At 36.4% G+C, this 19,021-nt stretch overlaps 1 protein-coding gene across 3 annotated transcripts in view; it reads left to right on the top strand.

Annotated features, from left to right (window-relative positions):
- C7H2orf76 (chromosome 7 C2orf76 homolog) overlaps positions 1–19,021 on the top strand; it is an 86,156-nt gene that overhangs the window by 45,612 nt on the left and 21,523 nt on the right. For all 3 annotated transcript variants that reach the window (XM_060015733.2, XM_060015729.1, XM_060015730.1), the window contains exon 4: positions 13,331–13,381. In XM_060015733.2, the coding sequence (XP_059871716.1) occupies positions 13,331–13,381 (51 nt within the window). The remainder of the gene's footprint in view (positions 1–13,330; positions 13,382–19,021) is intronic.

Below are 19,021 nucleotides of genomic sequence, written 5' to 3'. Positions count from 1 at the left end.
TCTCAATTTATTATGATAAGGCATTAATTAGTCAAGAGAACATAATGATCCTAAATGTTTATGCACCTAACAACAGAGCCTCAAAATACATGAAGTCAAAACTAGTAGAACTACAAGGAAAATTAGGTGAAGCTGCAATTATTGTGAGATATTTCAGCACCCCTCTCTCAGTAATTGATGGAACAAGTAGAAAATTAGTAAGGATATAGAAAACTTGAATACTATCAACCTAAATTGATAGTTTAAAAACATTCTATCCAACAATAGCAGAATATACATTCCTTTCAAGTGCTCAGAGAGCATTTACCAAGAGATCATATTCTGACCCATAAAAACAAATCTTGATAAATTTGAAAGGATTTGAGTCATGCAATGTTTTCTTTTTTCTGGGTTTATGTTTTAATATGCATGCTTCTGATGTAACTTTTTTTTAAATAATGGGTTTATTGAGATGTAATTCACATATGATAAAATTCACATGTTTAAAGTGTACAATTTAGGGGTTTATAGTACATTCACAAAGTTGTGCGATCATTACCACTGTCTAATTCCAGAACATTTTCATCATGCCAAAAAGAAACCCTGTACCCACTAGCAGTCATTCCCCTTCTCCCCTTCCCCTAGCCTCTGGCAACCACTAATTTACTCTCTGTCTCTGTAGATTTTCCTATTCTGGACTATGTTTAACTTTTTGAAGTGTAAAAAAAGAATTCTTTTTTTTTTTTTTTTACCACCCCATCCTGCCACATTCCCCCCTTGGTGTCCATATGTTTGTTCTCTTACATATCTGTCTCAATTTCTGCCCTGCAAACCGGTTCATCTGTACCATTTACTAGGTTCCACATATATGCGTTAAGATATGATATTTGTTTTTCTCTTTCTGACTTACTTCACTCTGTATGACAGTCTCTAGATCCATCCACATCTCAACAAACGACTCAATTTTGTTCCTTTTTATGGATGAGTAATATTCCATTGTATATATGTACCACATCTTCTTTATCCATTTGTCTGTTGATGCGCATTTAGGTTGCTTCCATGACCTGGCTATTTTAAATAGTGCTGCAATGAACATTGGGGTGCATGCGTCTTTTTGAGTTATGGTTTTCAATGGGTATATGCCCAGTAGTGGGATTGCTGGATCATATGATAATTCTATTTTTAGTTTTGAAGGAACCTCCATACTGTTCTCCATAGTGGCCGTATCAATTTACATTCCCACCAACAGTGCAAGAGGGTTCCCTATTCTCCACACCCTCTCCAGCATTTGTTGTTTGTAGATTTTCTGATGATGTCCATTCTAACTGGTGTGAGGTGGTACCTCATTGTAGTTTTGATTTGCATTTCTCTAATAATTAGTGATGTTGAGCAGCTTTTCATGTGCTTCTTGGCCATCTGTATGTCTTCTTTGGAGAAATGTCTATTTAGGTCTTCTGCCCATTTTTGGATTGGGGTGTTTGGTTTTTTTAATATTGAGCTGCATGAACTGTTTATATATCTTGGAGATTAATCCTTTGTCCGTTGATTCGTTTGCAAATATTTTCTCCCATTCTGAGGGTTGTCTTTTCGCCTTGTTTATGGTTTCCTTTGCTGTGCAAAAGCTTTGAAATTTCATTAGGTCCCATTTGTTTATTTTTATTTCCATTACTCTAGGAGGTGGATCAAAAAAGGTCTTGCTGTGCGTTATGTCAAGAGTGTTCTTCCTCTAAGAGTTTTATAGTGTCTGGTCTTACATGTAGGTCTCTAATGCATTTTGAGTTTATTTTTGTGTATGGTGTTAGGGAGTGTTCTAATTTCATTCTTTTACATGTAACTTTCCAGTTTTCCAGCACCACTTATTGAAGAGACTGTCTTTTCTCCATTGTATATGCTTGCCTCCTTTGTCATAGATTAATTGACCGTAGGTGCGTGGGCTTATCTCTGGGCTTTCTATCTTGTTCCATTGATCTATATTTCTGTTTTTGTGCCAGTACCGTACTGTCTTGATTACTGTGTAGTATACCCTGAAGTCAGGGAGCCTGATTCCTCCAGCTCCATTTTTTTTTCTCAAGATAGCTTTGGCTATTCGAGGCCTTTTGTGTCTCCATACAAATTTTAAGATTTAAAAAAATGCCATTGGTAATTTGATAGGGATTACATTGAACCTGTAGATTGCTTTGGGTAGTATAGTCATTTTCACAATATTGATTCTTCCAATCCAAGAACATGGTATATCTCTTTATCTGTTGGTATCATCTTTAATTTCTTTCATCAGTATCATAGTTTTCTGTGTACAGGTCTTTTGTCTCCCTAGGTAGGTTTATTCCTAGGTATTTTATTCTTTTTGTGGCAGTGGTAAATGGGAGTGTTTCCTTAATTTCTCTTTCAGATTTTTCATCATTAGTGTATAGGAATGGAAGAGATTTCTGTGCATTTATTTTGTATCCCACAACTTTACCCAATTCATTGATTAGCTCTAGTAGTTTTCTGGTGGCATATTTACGATTCTCTGTGTATAGTATCATGTCATCTGCAAACAGTGACAGTTTTACTTCTTCTTTTCCAATTTGTATTCCTTTTATTTCTTTTTCTTCTCTGATTGCCGTGGCTAGGACTTCCAAAACTATGTTGAATAATAGTGGTGAGAATGGACATCCTTGTCTCGTTCCCAATCTTAGAGGAAATGCTTTCAGTTTTTCACCATTGAGAATGATGTTTGCTGTAGGTTTGTCATATATGGCCTTTATTATGTTGAGGTAGGTTCCCTTTATGCCCACTTTCTGGAGAGTTTTTGTCATAAATGGGTGTTGAATTTTGTCAAAAGCTTTTTCTGCATCTATTGTGATGATCATATGGTTTTTCTTTCCTCAATTTGTTAATATGGTGTATCACATTGATTGATTTGCGTATACCGAAGAATCCTTGCATCCCTGGGATAAATCCCACTTGATCATGGTGTATGATCCTTTTAATGTGCTGTTGGATTCTGTTTGCTCGTATTTTGTTGAGGATTTTTGCATCTATATTCATCAGTGATATTTGTCTGTAATTTTCTTATTTGTAGTATCTTTGTCTGGTTTTGGTATCAGGGTGATGGTGGCCTCATAGAATGAGTTTGGGAGTGTTCCTTCCTCTGCAATTTTTTGGAAGAGTTTGAGAAGGATGGGTGTTAGCTCTTCTCTAAATGTTTGATAGAACTCACCTGTGAAGCCATCTGGTCCTGGACTTTTGTTTATTGGAAGATTTTTAATCACAGTTTCAATTTCATTACTTGTGATTGGTCTGTTCATATTTTCTGTTTCGTCCTGGTTCAGTCTTGGAAGGTTATACCTTTCTAAGAATTTGTGCATTTCTTCCAGGTTGTCCATTTTATTGGCATAGAGTTGCTTGTAGAGGTCTCTTAGGATGCTTTGTATTTCTGTGGTGTCTGTTGTAACTTCTCCATTTTCATTTCTAATTTTATTGATTTGAGTCCTTCATGAGTCTGGCTAATGGTTTGTTAATTTTGTTTATCTTCTCAAAGAACCAGCGTTTAGTTTTATTGATCTTTGCTGTTGTTTTCTTTGTTTCTATTGCATCTATTTCTGCTCTGATCTTTATGATTTCTTTCCATCTGCTAACTTTGGGTTTTGTTTCTTCTTCTTCCTCTAGTTCCTTTAGGTGTAAGGTTAGATTTTTTATTTGAGATTTTTCTTGTTTCTTGAGGTAGGCTTGTATAGCTATAAACTTCCCTCTTAAGACTGCTTTTGCTGCATCCCATAGGTTTTGGATCGTTGTGTTTTCATTGTCATTTGCCTCTAGGTATTTTTTGATTTCCTCTTTGATTTCTTCAGTGATCCCTTGGTTATTTAGTAACATATTGTTTAGCCTCCATGTGTTTGTGTTTTTTACGGTTTTTTTTCCCCCTGTAATTGATTTCTAATCTCATAGCATTGTGGTCAGAAAAGATGCTTGGTATGATTTCAGTTTTCTTAAATTTACTGAGGCTTGATTTGTGACCCAAGATGGGATCTATCCTGGAGCATGTTTTGTGTGCACTTGAGAAAAAAGTGTAATCTGCTGTTTTTGGATGGAATGTCCTATAAATATCAATTAAATCTATCTGGTCTGTTGTGTCATTTAATGCTTGTGTTTCCTTATTTATTTTCATTTTGGATGATCTGTCCATTGGTGTAAGTGAGGTGTAAAAGTCACCCACTATTATTGTGTTACTGTCGATTTCCTCTTTTATAGCTCTTAGCAGTTGCGTTATGTATTGAGGTGCTCCTATGTTGGATGCATATTTATTTATAATAGTTATATCTTCTTCTTGGATTGATTCCTTGATCATTATGTAGTGTCCTTCCTTGTCTCTTTTAACTTTCTTTATTTTAAAGTCTATTTTATCTGATATGAGTATTCCTACTCCAGCTTTCTTTTGATTTCCATTTGCATGGTATATCTCTTTCCATCCCCTCACATTCAGTCCGTATGTGTTCGTAGGTCTGAAGTGGGTCTCTTGTAGACAGCATATATATGGGTCTTGTTTTTGTATCCATTCAGCAAGCTTGTGTCTGTTGGTTGGAGCATTTAATCCATTCACGTTTAAGGTAATTATCGATATGTATGTTCCTATGACCATTTTCTTAATTGTTTTGGGTTGTTTTTGTAGGTCTTTTTCTTATGTTGTGTTTCCCACTTAGAGAAATTCCTTTAGCATTTGCGTAGAGCTGGTTTGGTGGTGCTGAATTCTCTTAGCTTTTGCTTGTCTGTAAAGCTTTTGATGTCTCCATCAAATCTGAATGAGATCCTTGCCGGGTAGAGTAATGTTGGTTGTAGGTTCTTCCCTTTCATCACTTTAAGTATATCATGCCACTCCCTTCTGACTTGTAGAGTTTCTGCTGAGAAATCAGCTGTTAACCTTATGGGAGTTCCCTTGTATGTTATTTGTCGTTTTTCCCTTGCTGCTTTCAATAACTTTTCTTTGTCTTTAATTTTTGCCAGTTTGATTACTACGTGTCTCGGCATGTTTCTCCTTGGGTTTATCCTGTATGGGACTCTCTGCGCTTCCTGGACTTGGGTAGCTATTTCCTTTCCCATGTTAGGGAAGTTTTCGACTTTAACCTCTTGAAATATTTTCTCTGGTCCTTTCTCTCTCTCTTTTCCTTCCGGGACCCCTATAATGCGAATGTTGTTTCCCTTAATGTTGTCCCTGAAGTCTCTTAGGCTGTCTTCATTTCTTTTCATTCTTCTTTCTTTATTCTGTTCCACAGCCGTGAGTTCCACCATTCTGACTTCCAGGTTACTTATCCATTCTTGTGTGCCTCAGTTATTCTGCTATTGATTCCTTCTAGTGTATTTTTCATTTCAGTTATTGTATTGTTCATCCGTTTGTTCTTTAATTCTTGTAGATGTTTGTTAAACATTTCCTGCATCTTCTCGATCTTTGCTTCCATTCTTTTTCCGAGGTCCTGGATCATCTTCACTATCATTATTCTGAATTCTTTTTCTGGAAGGTTGCCTATCTCCAGTTCATTTAATTGTTTTTCTGGGATTTTATCTTGTTCCTTCATCTGGTACATAGCACCCTGCCTTTTCATCTTGTCTCTCTTTCTGTGAATGTGATTTTTGTTCCACTGGCTGCAGGATTGTAGTTCTTCTTGCTTCTGCTGTCTGCTCTCTGGTGGATGAGGCTATCTAAGAGGGTTGTGCAAGTTTCCTGATGGGAGGGACTGGTGGTGGGTAGAGCTGGCTGTTGCTCTGGTGGGCAGAGCTCAGTAAAACTTTAATCCGCTTGTCTGCTGATGGGTGGGGCTGGGTCCCCTCCCTGTTGGTTGTTTGGCCTGAGGTGACCCAACACTGGAGCCTACTCGGGCTGTTTTGTGGGGCTAATGGCAGACTCTGCCAGGGCTCACACCAAGGAATACTTCCCAGAACTTCTGCTGCCACTGTCCTTGTCCTCACGGTGTGGCAAAGCCACCCCCTGCCTCTGCAGGGGACCGTCCAACACTAGCAGGTAGGTCTGGTTCAGTCTCCTATGGGGTCACTGCTCTTTCCCCTGGGTCCCGATGCACACACTACTTTGTGTGTGCCCTCCAAGAGTGGAGTCTCTGTTTCCCCCAGTCCTGTTGAAGTCCTGCAATCAATTCCCACTAGGCTTCAAAGTCTGATTCTCTAGGAATTCCTCCTCCTGTTGCTGGACCCCCAGGTTGGGAAGCCTGACGTGGGGCTCAGAACCTTCACTCCAGTGGGTGGACTTCTGTGATATAAGTGTTCTCCTGTTTGTGAGTCACCCACCGAGCAGTTATGGGATTTGATTTTATTGTGATTGCGCCCCTCTTACTGTCTCACTGTGGCTTCTCCTTTGTCTTTGGAGGTGGGGTATCTTTTTTGGTGAGTTCCAGTGTCTTCCTCTGTACTGTTGTTTTCTGACCACAGTGGAATTAGGTTAGAAATCAGTGACAGATATATCTCTGTAAAATCCCCAGGTATTTGGAAACTGAATAACACAGTTCTAAATAACGTATGGATAAAAGTAGAGAAAAGGGAAACTATTTTGAACTGAATAAAAATGTATACACAATTTTTCAAAATTTGTGGGAATCTGGTGAAACAGTACTGGGGAAAATTTATGGTACTAAAAATGCCTAATGTAAAAAAGAGAAGAGGTCTCAAATCAGTGATATCAGCCCTTATGTTAAGAAACTAGAAAAATAAAAGCAAATTAAACCCAAAGTAAGCAGAATAAAAGAAATAAAAAAGATCATAGCAGAAAATAGAAAAACTATAGGGAAAATCAATAACAGCCAAAGCTGATCTTTGAGATTAATAAAATTGATAAAGTGCTAGCCAGCCTAATCAGGAAAAAAATGAGAGAGAAGACACAGGTTATCAGTATTAGGAGTGAGAGTTGTTATATCTCTACAATTCTCTACAGAGTTTGAAAGAATAATACAGGAACATTTTTAACAACTTTGTGCCATAAATATGTTATCCTAGGTACATGGAAAAATTCCTTGAAAGACTCAACCCAAACTACCAAATCTCACTAAACAGGAACAAACAACCTGAATAATTGTTTTTTTAAAATGAACAGTAACTAAAATACATTTTCACAAAGCAAACTCCAGTCCCAGAAGGCTTCACTGGTAAATTCTACTGTACATTTAAGGAAGAAATAATCTCAATTCTACAGAAGCTCTTCCAGAAAATAAAAGAAAAGGAATTATTATTATTATCTCATTCTCTGAGGTCATCCTTATCCTGATATCAAAATCAGAGAAAGCAATTAGGAAGGAAAAAAAAAAAAAGCTGACAACCAATAACTTTCACGCATAAAGATGTAAAAATTCTTAATAAAATTTTAGCAAGTCAAGTCCAACAATATTTAAAAAGGAATAATACATTATGCCCATGTGGGGTTTATCTTAGAAATGCAAGGATGGTTTACCATTCAAAAATCATCCAGTGTAATTCATCATATTATAGATTAAGAAAGGAAAACCATGTATTTATTTCAATAGATGAAGACAAAATGCTGCATCCACTTCTGTTAGAAACTTTCAGTAAAGTAGGAATAAAAGAGAACTTTCTCTACCTGATTAAGGATATTTATGAGAAACTGATACCTTACATCATACTTAATGGTGAAAAACTGAGGGCTTTTCTCCTAATATAAGGAACCAGGCATGGTGTTTTTTAGAAATCACTTCTATTCAACACTGCATTGGAGGTTCTAGCCAGTTCAGTAAGACAAGAAAGAGAAATAAATGGCATCCAAATTAGAAAGAAAGAAAATGTCATTATTCACTGGTGACATGATTATCTATGTAGAAAATCCTATGGAGTCTATAAAAACAGTACTGGAACTAGTAAGTTGAGCTTAGCAAGGTTGAAGGATATAAATCAATATACAAAAATTAATTGTGTTACTAGCAATATATAGTTGGAAACTGAAAAACAGTAATAGCATCAAAAAATATGAAATACTTAGTGTATATTCGATAGAGCTGTGAGAACTTTACACTGGAAACTCCAAAACATCACTGAGAGAAATTTTAAAAGACCTAAGTAAGTGGAGAGATAGACTGTGTTCACAGATCAGAAAACTCGATATGGTTAAGACACCATGACTCCTCAAAATAACGTGTGGATTCCAATGCCAATGAAAATCTCAACAGACTTTCTTTTTTCCTTCAGGTAATGTCAAACTTATCCTAAAGTTTATAAACAAGTTATTCTAACTTGTTCAGAAATTATAAGGAAAATAAAAAAGACCTATAATATATAAATAAATAAATATATAAATAAGTCACAAAAAGTTGGAAGACTTAACACTATCTGGTTTCATGACTTATTACTATAATGCTATATCAGGCAAGATAGTGCGTGTGGTATTGATATATAGATGACATATATATCAATGAAAAATAGTCCAGAAATAGTCCTACACGTATATGTTTAATTGGGTTTTGAGCAAGGCATTTTAGGGGGAAGAGGTCATCTTTCTAAAAAGGTGTTGGAACAACTGGATATCCATATGCAAAGAAATGAACTCAACTCTTACCTCCTACAATACACAAAAACAATTTTTGTTCAAGACCTGAATTTGAAAGCTGAAACCATAAAACTTCTGAAAGAAAACATAAGAGAAGATCTTAGGGACTGATTTTGGTAAAATTTCTTAATACAGCACAATAAACAAAAAAGAAAAAAACTTAGGCTTCATCAAAATTAAAAAGTTTTGCTTTTTAAAATATACTTAAGAAAATGAAGAGGCAAACCATAGACTTGGAAAGACTTTGTAAAACATATAAACAAGTGATTTGTGTCTAGAATAATAATAACTAGAAAAGAAGCCAAGCTGTTACCACTCAGTAATAAGACATACAACCTAATTAAAAATGGGCAAAATATTTGAACACACACTTCATCAAAGAAAATGTATGGATGACAAATAAGCATATTCAGTGATACTCATCATCACTGGTCTTTAGTGAAATGCAAATTAAAACCATAGTGAGAGCATAACACACCCACTAACATGACTAAAATGAAAAAATTTTAGAAATTAAAAACTAGTTTTCAGCTAGGATGTGGAAGAACTGGAACTCCTTATATGTTGCTAGTGGGAATGTTAAAAAGGTACCACTTTGGAAGATGATTTGGCAAATTCTTAACAAGTTAAACATGCACCTACCCTACAATCCAGCCAATTCCACTTGTAGGTGAAATGAAAATGTCTGTCCACGTATGAATACTCATAGCCTTATTCGTAGTGGTACAAAATGGGAAACACCCTTTTTCATAAGGAAGTGTTTGTTCTTTTTCTCCTCCTCTTCGAGCATTTTTATATGTAAAGCCTTTTTCTCACCATAATATGTTTAACGTCTAATCTTTTCTTTTGCCACCACGGAAGATACCAGCTTTATCCTACCCTTCTTAGTGCAGCAGATGGGAGTTGGGAGGGCTGGATTCTAGTCCTGGTTCTTGATGCTTTGTGCTGACCACCTGCCTTCCTGAGACCTCAGGGTTCTTACCTGCCGATTAAAGGGATTAAACGATACATACTCACTCATGTATATTTTTGAGCACCTGCCATGTGCCAGGCACTCTTTTAGGTACTGGCAACATGATGAAGAAAATAGGCTGTAGTACTTGCTCTCACTGGAACCAGTATTCATTAACCTGTAATGTGCCAGGCACTGTCGTAGGTTTTGGGAAGACAGGCCACTGTGTCTTAATCTCCAGGAATTTATGAATTAATAGGAAAGAGAGACCAAACTAAGTAAACAGAGAAAACTATAATTGTAAAAAATGTTATGAAGGGAAGAATGTGAGAGAAGACCCCTGTTTTAGTAGGGCTGTCAGGGGAGGCCTCTTTGTGGAGGTGACAGTTGAGCTGAGATCTAAAGAGAGAAAGAGAAAAGGGGCTCCTGTTCGCCTCTGTCATTGTCTCTCCTCTCAGAAATCTAGACCGAACGTAAGGCAGTGATTTGGTGTCTTGACTGTAGACATCTGTAAGTGAAAATAGTTTCGTTGAGCTATCTGTTCTGTACCTCAGCCCTTTCTTCAGGGGTTTTCGCTGTCTAGTTCAGGGGATATAAATGGCAATAAATTAAATTTAATTCTCCTTTCCGATGTTTAGTCAATACTTCTTTGGCCCAGAATTCATAAGTAAGTGAGAAACAAAAGATAAAATGAGGGTCTGTGCTCTGCTAAGCCTAAGACAGACGTTTCAGATGGGGGTCAGGCAGGCAAATTTGGACTTCAGACAGGTTTCCTTTGGCCTACAGTATTTTCAAGTCAGAAAAATTCACCTGATCCCCCAGACTTTAGTGCAACAGATTAGAATGTATGGGCTGCAGCCCCCTTTAACGGGATGCTTGCTCATACCTCACAGTCCCCTCCTGTTTGCCCGGCCTCATTTACTCCTGTCATCTGGTTGGCCTCCTGTGATTTTGTTTGTCAAAGAATCATCTCAACAGGTTTTTGTCTTGTGTTTAAACATGCCTGGGACTGGCCTGCTGTGAGTCTGATCTACTGGTACAGCGGGCTGGGTGATTCTAATGTCGGCTGGTGAGACCATAGCCCTGGCTGTGAACATACTGGGTTGGCCAAAGAGTGCCTTTGGTTTTTAAGTAAAAATAAAAGACACATTTTTCAGTTACACCAAGAACTTTATTGAACAACGTATTCACCATTTTGTTCCACTACCTTCTGCCATTTTTCAGGCAACTTCATGATTCCATCTTCCCAAAACTTTTTATCTTTTTGAGCAAAGAACTGTTCCTGGTGCCTTTTACAGTCTTCCAGGGAATTGACATTTTTTCCATTAAGTGAATTTTGTAAAGACTGAAATAAATGGAAATCTGAAGGTGCAGTGTCTGGGTGAGTACGGCGGATGAATCAGAACTTCCCAGCCAAGCTATAACAGTTTTTGCCTGGTCATCAAAGAAACTTGTAGTCTTGCATTATCCTGATGGAAGATTATGCATTTTCTGTTGACTAGTTATGGATGCTTTTCGTCGAGTGCTGCTTTCAGTTGGTCTAGTTGGGAGCAGTACTTGTTGGAATTAATCGTTTGGTTTCCTGGAAGAAGCTCATAATAGAGGATTCCCTTCTAATCTTACCATATACGCAACATCACCTTCTTTGGATGAAGACCAGCCTCTGGTGTGGTTGGTGGTGGTTCATCTCGCTTGCGCCAAGATCTCTTCCATTCCACATTATTGTACAGTATCCACTTTTCATCGCCCGTCACAATTTGTTTTAAAAACGGAACATTTTCATTACGTTTAAGTAGAGAGTCACATGTGGAAATACGGTCAAGAAGGTTTTTTTACGCTTAACTTATGTGGAACCCAAACATCAAAGCAATGAACAAAACCAAGCTGGTGCAAATGATTTTCAGCGCTTGATTTGGATGTTTTGAGTATGTCGGCTATCTCCTGTGTGGTATAACATTGATTGTTCTCAGTTCATGTCTCGATTTGATCGCTGTCAACCTCAGCTGGTTTACCCGACCATGGAGCATCATCCAGCGAGAAATCTCCAGCACGAAACTCCGCAAACCACTTCTGACAAGTTCGATCAGTCACAGCACCTTCTCCATACACCGCACAAGTCTTTTTTTTTGCGTTTCAGTTGCATTTTTACCTTTCTTGAAATAGTAAAGCATAATATGCTGAAAATGTTGCTTTTTTTCTTCCATCTTCAGTATTAAAATGGTTACACAAAAATTCACCAATTTTGATACGTTTTTTAAAAAATGCACTCTGATATGACAGCTGTCACAATACAATCTAACAAAATTGTTTTGAATGAAGTTAAAGACAACTAAGTGCTACTAGAGCCATCTTACAGAAAAAACCAAAGGAACCTTTTGGCCAACTCAGTAGCTTTTTACAGGATTCACAGGGAGCATGTGCTCTCAAGAGTGGGGACTTGTCTTGGTAACTTCTTATTTACCCTGTATGTGGAATATTTGGTAGTAGGTAGTTTAAATGCATATAACATAAATGAATAAATTATATTTTAATGTTGGTATGTATTAGACCTTTAAAAGGTAAATGTACTTAAACAGTTTTCCTAGTTCAGATGTGCGGGATTTTTTAGAGTTTTCTTTGATAACACATTCCTGTGGTTTTAAGATCAAAATGTAAAAAGGAATAGAGTGAGAAGTCTCCTTGCCACTTCTTTTATTTTATTTTTTTTAATATTCAGCTATCCTACTTCCTTTTTCTTTTATTTATTTATTTATTTATTTATGGCTGTGTTGGGTCTTCATTTCTGTGCGAGGGCTTTCTCTAGTTGCGGCAAGCGGGAGCCACTCTTCATCGTGGTGCGTGGGCCTCTCACTGTCGCTGCTTCTCTTGTTGCGGAGCACAGGCTCCAGACGCGCAGGCTCAGTAATTGTGGCTTACGGGCCTAGTTGCTCCGCGGCATGTGGGATCTTCCCAGATCAGGGCTCAAACCCGTGTCCCCTGCATTGGCAGGCAGATTCTCAACCACTGCGCCACCAGGGAGACCCCTCTCCTTGCCACTTCTGCTCTCTATCTGACCAGTGCATCATGCTCCCTCCCATGAAAATATAAGCAAATGCAAACATATATTCTTATTTTTACCCCCTTTTACTTAAAAGGTGGCTTACTAAAAATAAGGCTCTGCCTTATACCTCCTTTACTCTTGACATATCTTGAAGATCTTATCATATTAGTAGAGAGCTTCTTCCTCATCCTTTTTTGTTTTTTACAGTTGAAAAATATGTTTAATTGTTTGGGCATATTATAGTTTATTTAGCAAGTACCCCCATTGAAGGATACTTGGATTTTTCCAGGCATTGCGAACAGTGCTACGGTTAGTACCTTTGTATGTATGGTCGTTTCATACACACACGCACAAGAGTGTGCAAAGTATATACCTCTATGGTAAATTCTCCAGGTGGAATTGCTAGGTCAAAAGGTATATGCATATGTAATTTTGATGTATGTTACTTAATTGCCCTCTGTAGGGGTTGTGGTTTAATTATTATTTAAAACTAATTCTACTATTTGGGACACTGTTTAAAAATTTTTTTTACTTTGTTTTTGTTCTGTTTTCCTTGCTGAGTTAGAGTTGGTACATGGTAGGTTGTCTGAAATTTGGTAAGAGTATTAAGATCGTTCTAGATCATTGGTTTCCACTACTAACTTACCCCCCCAAGGGGTTCTCAGATTCATGTGCTAAATGAACATCAACTATATAATAATGTCTCCCACATACATACTGTATATTTCAAATGTATAAGATGCTATTGTATAATAAAATGCTAATTCATTTAATACTATGTCTATTTGAATATTTTATAATAAAAATAATCTTTCTCTTACAGATATCCCTTTGAGGACCAGCCTGCCACCACCATTCAGAAACTATAAATATGGTAACCAATTTTTCTTAGTCTTTTAAGATATATATTAATATAATTTCACATTAGTTTTATATTGATGTGAATTTTAAATTTGGTTTTCAAAAATGAATTTACTCTGTGTATATAAAAACCACTATGGAAGTTATTTAGAAATATAGGAATTCTAGGATATCATTAAATTGTAATTGTGTAGGGAACTGTATGAATTGTATATTCCTCCTATTTGTGAGGAATAGCATGTTTGGCAAACTGTTTAAGATGAGTTTCTTTGTCAGGTAATCAGAAAAGAAGAAATGATTAAAGACTAGGAATTATAAGAAGAGGTTTAACATTTTAGATGCCAGTAACTTGAGCATGTTACATAGTAATTTTATATGTTGCAATTATTGATTTTAAAATGTAGTAATAAGGCGAGAAGCTGGGTTTCATTATTTATTATAAAGATGGTACAGTTATTAACCTTCCGCGTAGTGCCACTCACCAAACTTTGAATTTGAGACTTCACTTGAGAATTACAATGCACCTAATAAATATTTCTGTTAATTGGTGCAGACATTTTTAAAGCATAAATTTTTTATTACCCTAGATCATTTTTGGAGTGGTTTTTAATTCTGCTGCCATTTGGTAGAGCAACTTCTGACCTAAAATACTTTGAAATCACAATCTTCACCGTGTGTATGCATTTTAATATCCAGAGACTAATTGTGAGGTCACAAGGGGTAGTCAAGCAGAAGTTAAAGACACTGAGTGGAAAGTACTTTGATTTATTGGACTTAAAGAATTTACATACTAAATATTGAATAAGAGAAAGGAATAAAAAGCATGATTAATTAAATATGAAACTTCTCAACTTTCGTCTTTCATGGCTTTCAAAGTATCATGCCTTGAAATATAACCTTAAACTTGAATCAGCCTGCAGATGCCACTTAAAGTTAGCATAGCTACATATAGTTTCCCTTTTTGCGTGGTGTGGGTGTGTATTCAAACTTGTGTTCCATGTAAGTTATTTTAAAAGATCAGTTTTAGATCATGAAATCATCAAAATATCTGACTGTTAATCATCACGGTGGTAAATAATATATTCCTGTCAATTTCTTCCCTTTATGTTAGTATTTGTTTTGTGTTTTTATGTGATCCTATATTGTGTGCTATATGTTTTTAAAAATTAATTAATTTATTTATTTGGCTGCATCGGCTCTTTGTTGCAGTGCGCGGGCTTCTCTCTCGTGGCGTGCGGGCTCAGTAGGTGGGGCGCAGGCTGTAGAGCACATGGGCTTAGTTGACCCGCAGTACGTGGTATCTTAGTTCCCTGACCAGGGATCGAACCCGCATCCCTTGCATTGGAAGGCGGATTCTTAACCACTGGACCACCAGGGAAGTCCCGGGTGCATATATGTTAGTGAGTGTAATCCTCTTCTTGTATTGAGCCTTTTATCATTATATAGTGTCCTTTCTTTCTTTATGGCCTTTGTTATAAAGTCTATTTTGTCTGATATAAATATTTCCACCTCTGCTTTCTTGTCCTTTTCATTTGCCTGAAGTAGCTTTAAAAAATTTTTGTTTTTGTTTTATTTGTTTATTTTTTAATTGAAGTATAGTTGATTGACAATGTTATGTTAATTTCTGCTGTGCAGCAGAGTGACTCAGTTATACATATATATACATTCTTTTTTATATTCTTTTCCATTATGGTTTATCCCAGTACATTGAATATAGTTCCCTGTGTTATATAGTAGGACCTTGTTGCCCATCCATTCTATACGTAATAGTTTGCATCTACTAACTCCAAAACTCTCAGTCCATCCCTCCCCCACACTGCTCCCCCTTGGCAACCACAAGTCTGTTCTCTATGTCTGTGAGTCTGTTTCTGCTTTGTAGATAGGGTTCATTTGGGTCATATTTTAGATTCCACATATAAGTGATACCATATGGTATTTGTCTTTCTCTTTCTGACTTACTTAGTGTGATAATCTCTAGCTGCATCCATGTTGCTGCAAATGGCATTGTTTCGTTCTTTTTTATGGCTGAGTAGTATCCCATTGTATACATGTACCATGTCTTCTTTATCCATTCCTCTGTCAGTAGACATTTAGGTTGTTTCCATGTCTTGGCTATTGTGAATAGTGCTGCTATGAACATAGGGGTGAATGTATCTTTTTGAATTATAGTTTTGTCCAGATATATGCCCAGGAGTGGGATTGTTGGATCATACGGTAGTTCTATTTTTTAGTTTCTTGAGGAACCTCCATACTGTTTTCCATGGTGGCTGCACCAACTTACATTCCCACCAACAGTGTAGGAGAGTTCCCCTTTCTTCACACCCTCTCCAGCATTTGTTATTTATAGACTTTAATGATGACCATTCTGACCGGGGTGAGGTGGTACTAGTAGTTTTGATTTACATTTCTCTAATAATTAGTGATGTTGAGCATCTTTTCATGTGCCTATTGGCCATCTGTATGTCTTCTTTGGAGAAATGTCTATTTAGGTCTTCTGCCCATTTTTTGATTGGGTTGTTTGGTTTTTTATTGATGAGTTGTATGAGCTGTTTGTATATTTTGGAAATTAAGCCCTTGTTGGTTGCATCATTTGCAAATATTTTCTCCCATTCTGTAGATTGTCTTTTCATTTTGTTTCTGGTTTCCTTTGCTGTGCAAAAGCTTGTAAGTTTGATTAGGTCCCATTTGTTTATTTTTCTATTGCCTATTGCCTTGGGAGACTGACCTAAGAAAACATTGGTATGATTTATGTCAGAGAATGTTTTCTTCTAGGAGTTTTATGGTGTATTGTCTTATGTTTAAGTCTTTAAGCCATTTTGAGTTTATTTTTGTACATGGTGTGAGGGTGTGTTCTAACTTCATTGATTTACATGCAGCTATCCAACTTTCCCAGCGCCACTTGCTGAAGAGACTTTTTCCCATTTTGTATTCTTGCCTACTTTGTCAATGATTAATTGACTGTAGGTGTGTGGGTTTATTTCTTGGCTCTCTATTTTGTTCCATTCATCCATATGTCTGTTTTTGTACCAGTATCACACCGTTTTGATTACTGTAGCTTTGTAGTATTGTCTGAAGTCTAGAAGGGTTATGCCTCCTGCTTTGTTCCTTTTCCTCAGGATTGCTTTGGCAGTTCTGGGTCTTTTATGGTTCCATGCATGAAATATCTTTTTCCATCCCCTCACTTTCAATCTATGTGTGTCCTTCACCCTAAAGTGGGTCCCTTGTAGGCAGCATACTGTAGGTTCTTGTTTTATTATCCAGCCTTTCACTCTATGTCGTTTGATTGGAGCATTTAGTCCATTGACATTTAAGGTAATTATCGATAGATGGGTATTTATTGCCATTTTAAACATTGTTTTCCAGTTGATTTTGTTTTTCTTCCTTGTTCCTTTTTGTTTTTCCATGGTAGTGGATAATGTACCTCTCATATTATTCTACCTTCTTAACATTCTCTTGTCCTGTTATTTCTATACTACTCAGATGAATTGACAGGAAAAATGATACATTTATCTGTGAAGAAATTAGAGAACCGCCATGGCTTTGATAGATTTCAACTGACTGTCTTTATTTGGCTCTTTAACAATCTGCCACTTTGTGTTTGACAAGAAGGGCTGAAGTGTTACTTTCTCACCTGTCCTTGTCCTGCAGTATTGCTACACTCTATGGGATTGAACACACTGGGTGTTGGGGAGTGGAAAGGGCACAGACTCAGATTTCATTTTTGTTAGTTGCCATTTCTGTGCCCTTGGACAAAGGTCCAGTTCTCTCTGCCAGGCCACCAAGAGTCTGAGATTTCTCAGAGCCCTTCCTCCCATTTAATTGGCATCTACATCTATTACTGATTTACTCTGGCCAGACAGTGTGTTCATAAAGCACAGGGGATGTTGTTTTATTTCTAAATCCTTATCGTTTAGGCATGGTGCATGTGTGCAGTAAATGTTGATTGTTGTGCAGTATGGGACTGCTAATCCTGTTTGTTTCTAAGGCTGTGTGAGATTAGATTAAACAATGCACGTGTGAACACATTACATACTCCACAAACATAAGATCTTGTTTTTATTTTTATGAGGTTGCTTTCCTCAAGGAATTTGCATTAAGGAAACAATATCCACAGAAGTTGTTTCTGTTAATAATGAAGATTATTTTTTTAAGAGGGAAAAACAAGTGAAAGAGATGATTTAACAAAGAAAGAGACATTAATACAACATCTTTTGCTACCTTGTCATTTATCCTTTCTTACCTTCTTCCCAAGTCTTACCAATTTCTGTTGGAGAGAAAAATCCGTTGAAAATTTCTTAAATTTTCTTCACCACATTTCTTAAAAATGTGGCCTCCTTCTTGTGGGGTTCTAGAACCTATCAGAACAAAGATATTTCTAATTTAAAGACTTGTTAGCAAAATATATAGAACATGATTAACATTTGGCAAAGTCAAACTACAGTTTTGCAAGTTGATTGCAAGGTCCTTTTGTTTAAAAAAAAAAACCTACTGTTGGCTTCTTTAGTCTCCAGTAACAAACTGATATATATTTGCAGTGAGAAAAAGAGTGTAATAGGTAACTCAGAATAATAGATAATTCACAAGTCACATTTGTTTATTTTCTTGTGTACATTGTAAGCTTATTTTTAGCAGTTGTGGCATATTTACATCCTAAGTGTGTGTATTTCACTTAGGTTAGATTTATTTTTATTTCTTAATAATACATATAGTCCAGGGATTAGGTTGACCTTATATTAAAAATTGCAATAGGTAATTGAAAGTTGACTATTTAATAATGGGTAATTCAGGGTGCTTGTCCTTAACTGAATAGGTACCCTGTTCTTCTGTATTATTAGAACATAGTTAAATCAAGGTTTGTTGTTTTTAAACAGATATATATTTTTTATTCAAACAGAAAGTCACAAAAATTATAATCTTCCTCATCAGTTCACTCAGTCCCATGTAATTAATTTTTTTCCATCTTGATCTTTTGTTAGCACTTTTATGAATTCATCAGTTTTCCATTAGAGTTCTGAAAATGCTTATTCATTCAGTTCAGCAGTATAGTCAGTTACCAGAAACCTGTGCTTGTCAGAGTCTTTTCCATGAATTCCTTGACGATGAAACCCTTTTATAGGAAATGTTTGCAAAAGCATCAGAGTACACCCAGAACTGTCTGTAAATGACAAAAGACTTAAAAATGACCACAGTTAAAGATTTGATGAAAGTTCATAATAATGGATTTGACAAAGAAATTTAGTTATTTCTGAGATACACATTTTAAAATAATAACTAGAATTATGACTTATAACATTATACAAGAACATATAAGATTTTTAGGAATTTCATGTAATGTCTGAAACATTTATATTAACATATTTCCATACAAATAACCCAAAGAAAGTTTAGTATTAATTGTTTTTTGTTAATTTTTGAATTTTATTTTATTTGTATACAGCAGGTTCTTATTAGTCATCAGCTTTATACACATCAGTGTATACATGTCAGTCACAATCGCCCAATTCAGCACACCACCATCCCCACCCCCCCGCCGCTTTCCCCCCTTGGTGTCCATTCGTTTGTTCTCTACATCTGTATCTCAACTTCTACCCTGCAAACCGGTTCATCTGTACCAGTTTTCTAGGTTCCACATACATGCATTAATATATGATAT

This window comes from Delphinus delphis, chromosome 7 (assembly GCF_949987515.2).
Source record: "Delphinus delphis chromosome 7, mDelDel1.2, whole genome shotgun sequence".
Lineage (NCBI taxonomy): Eukaryota > Metazoa > Chordata > Mammalia > Artiodactyla > Delphinidae > Delphinus > Delphinus delphis.
This window is presented reverse-complemented; position numbering and strand designations above follow the sequence as displayed.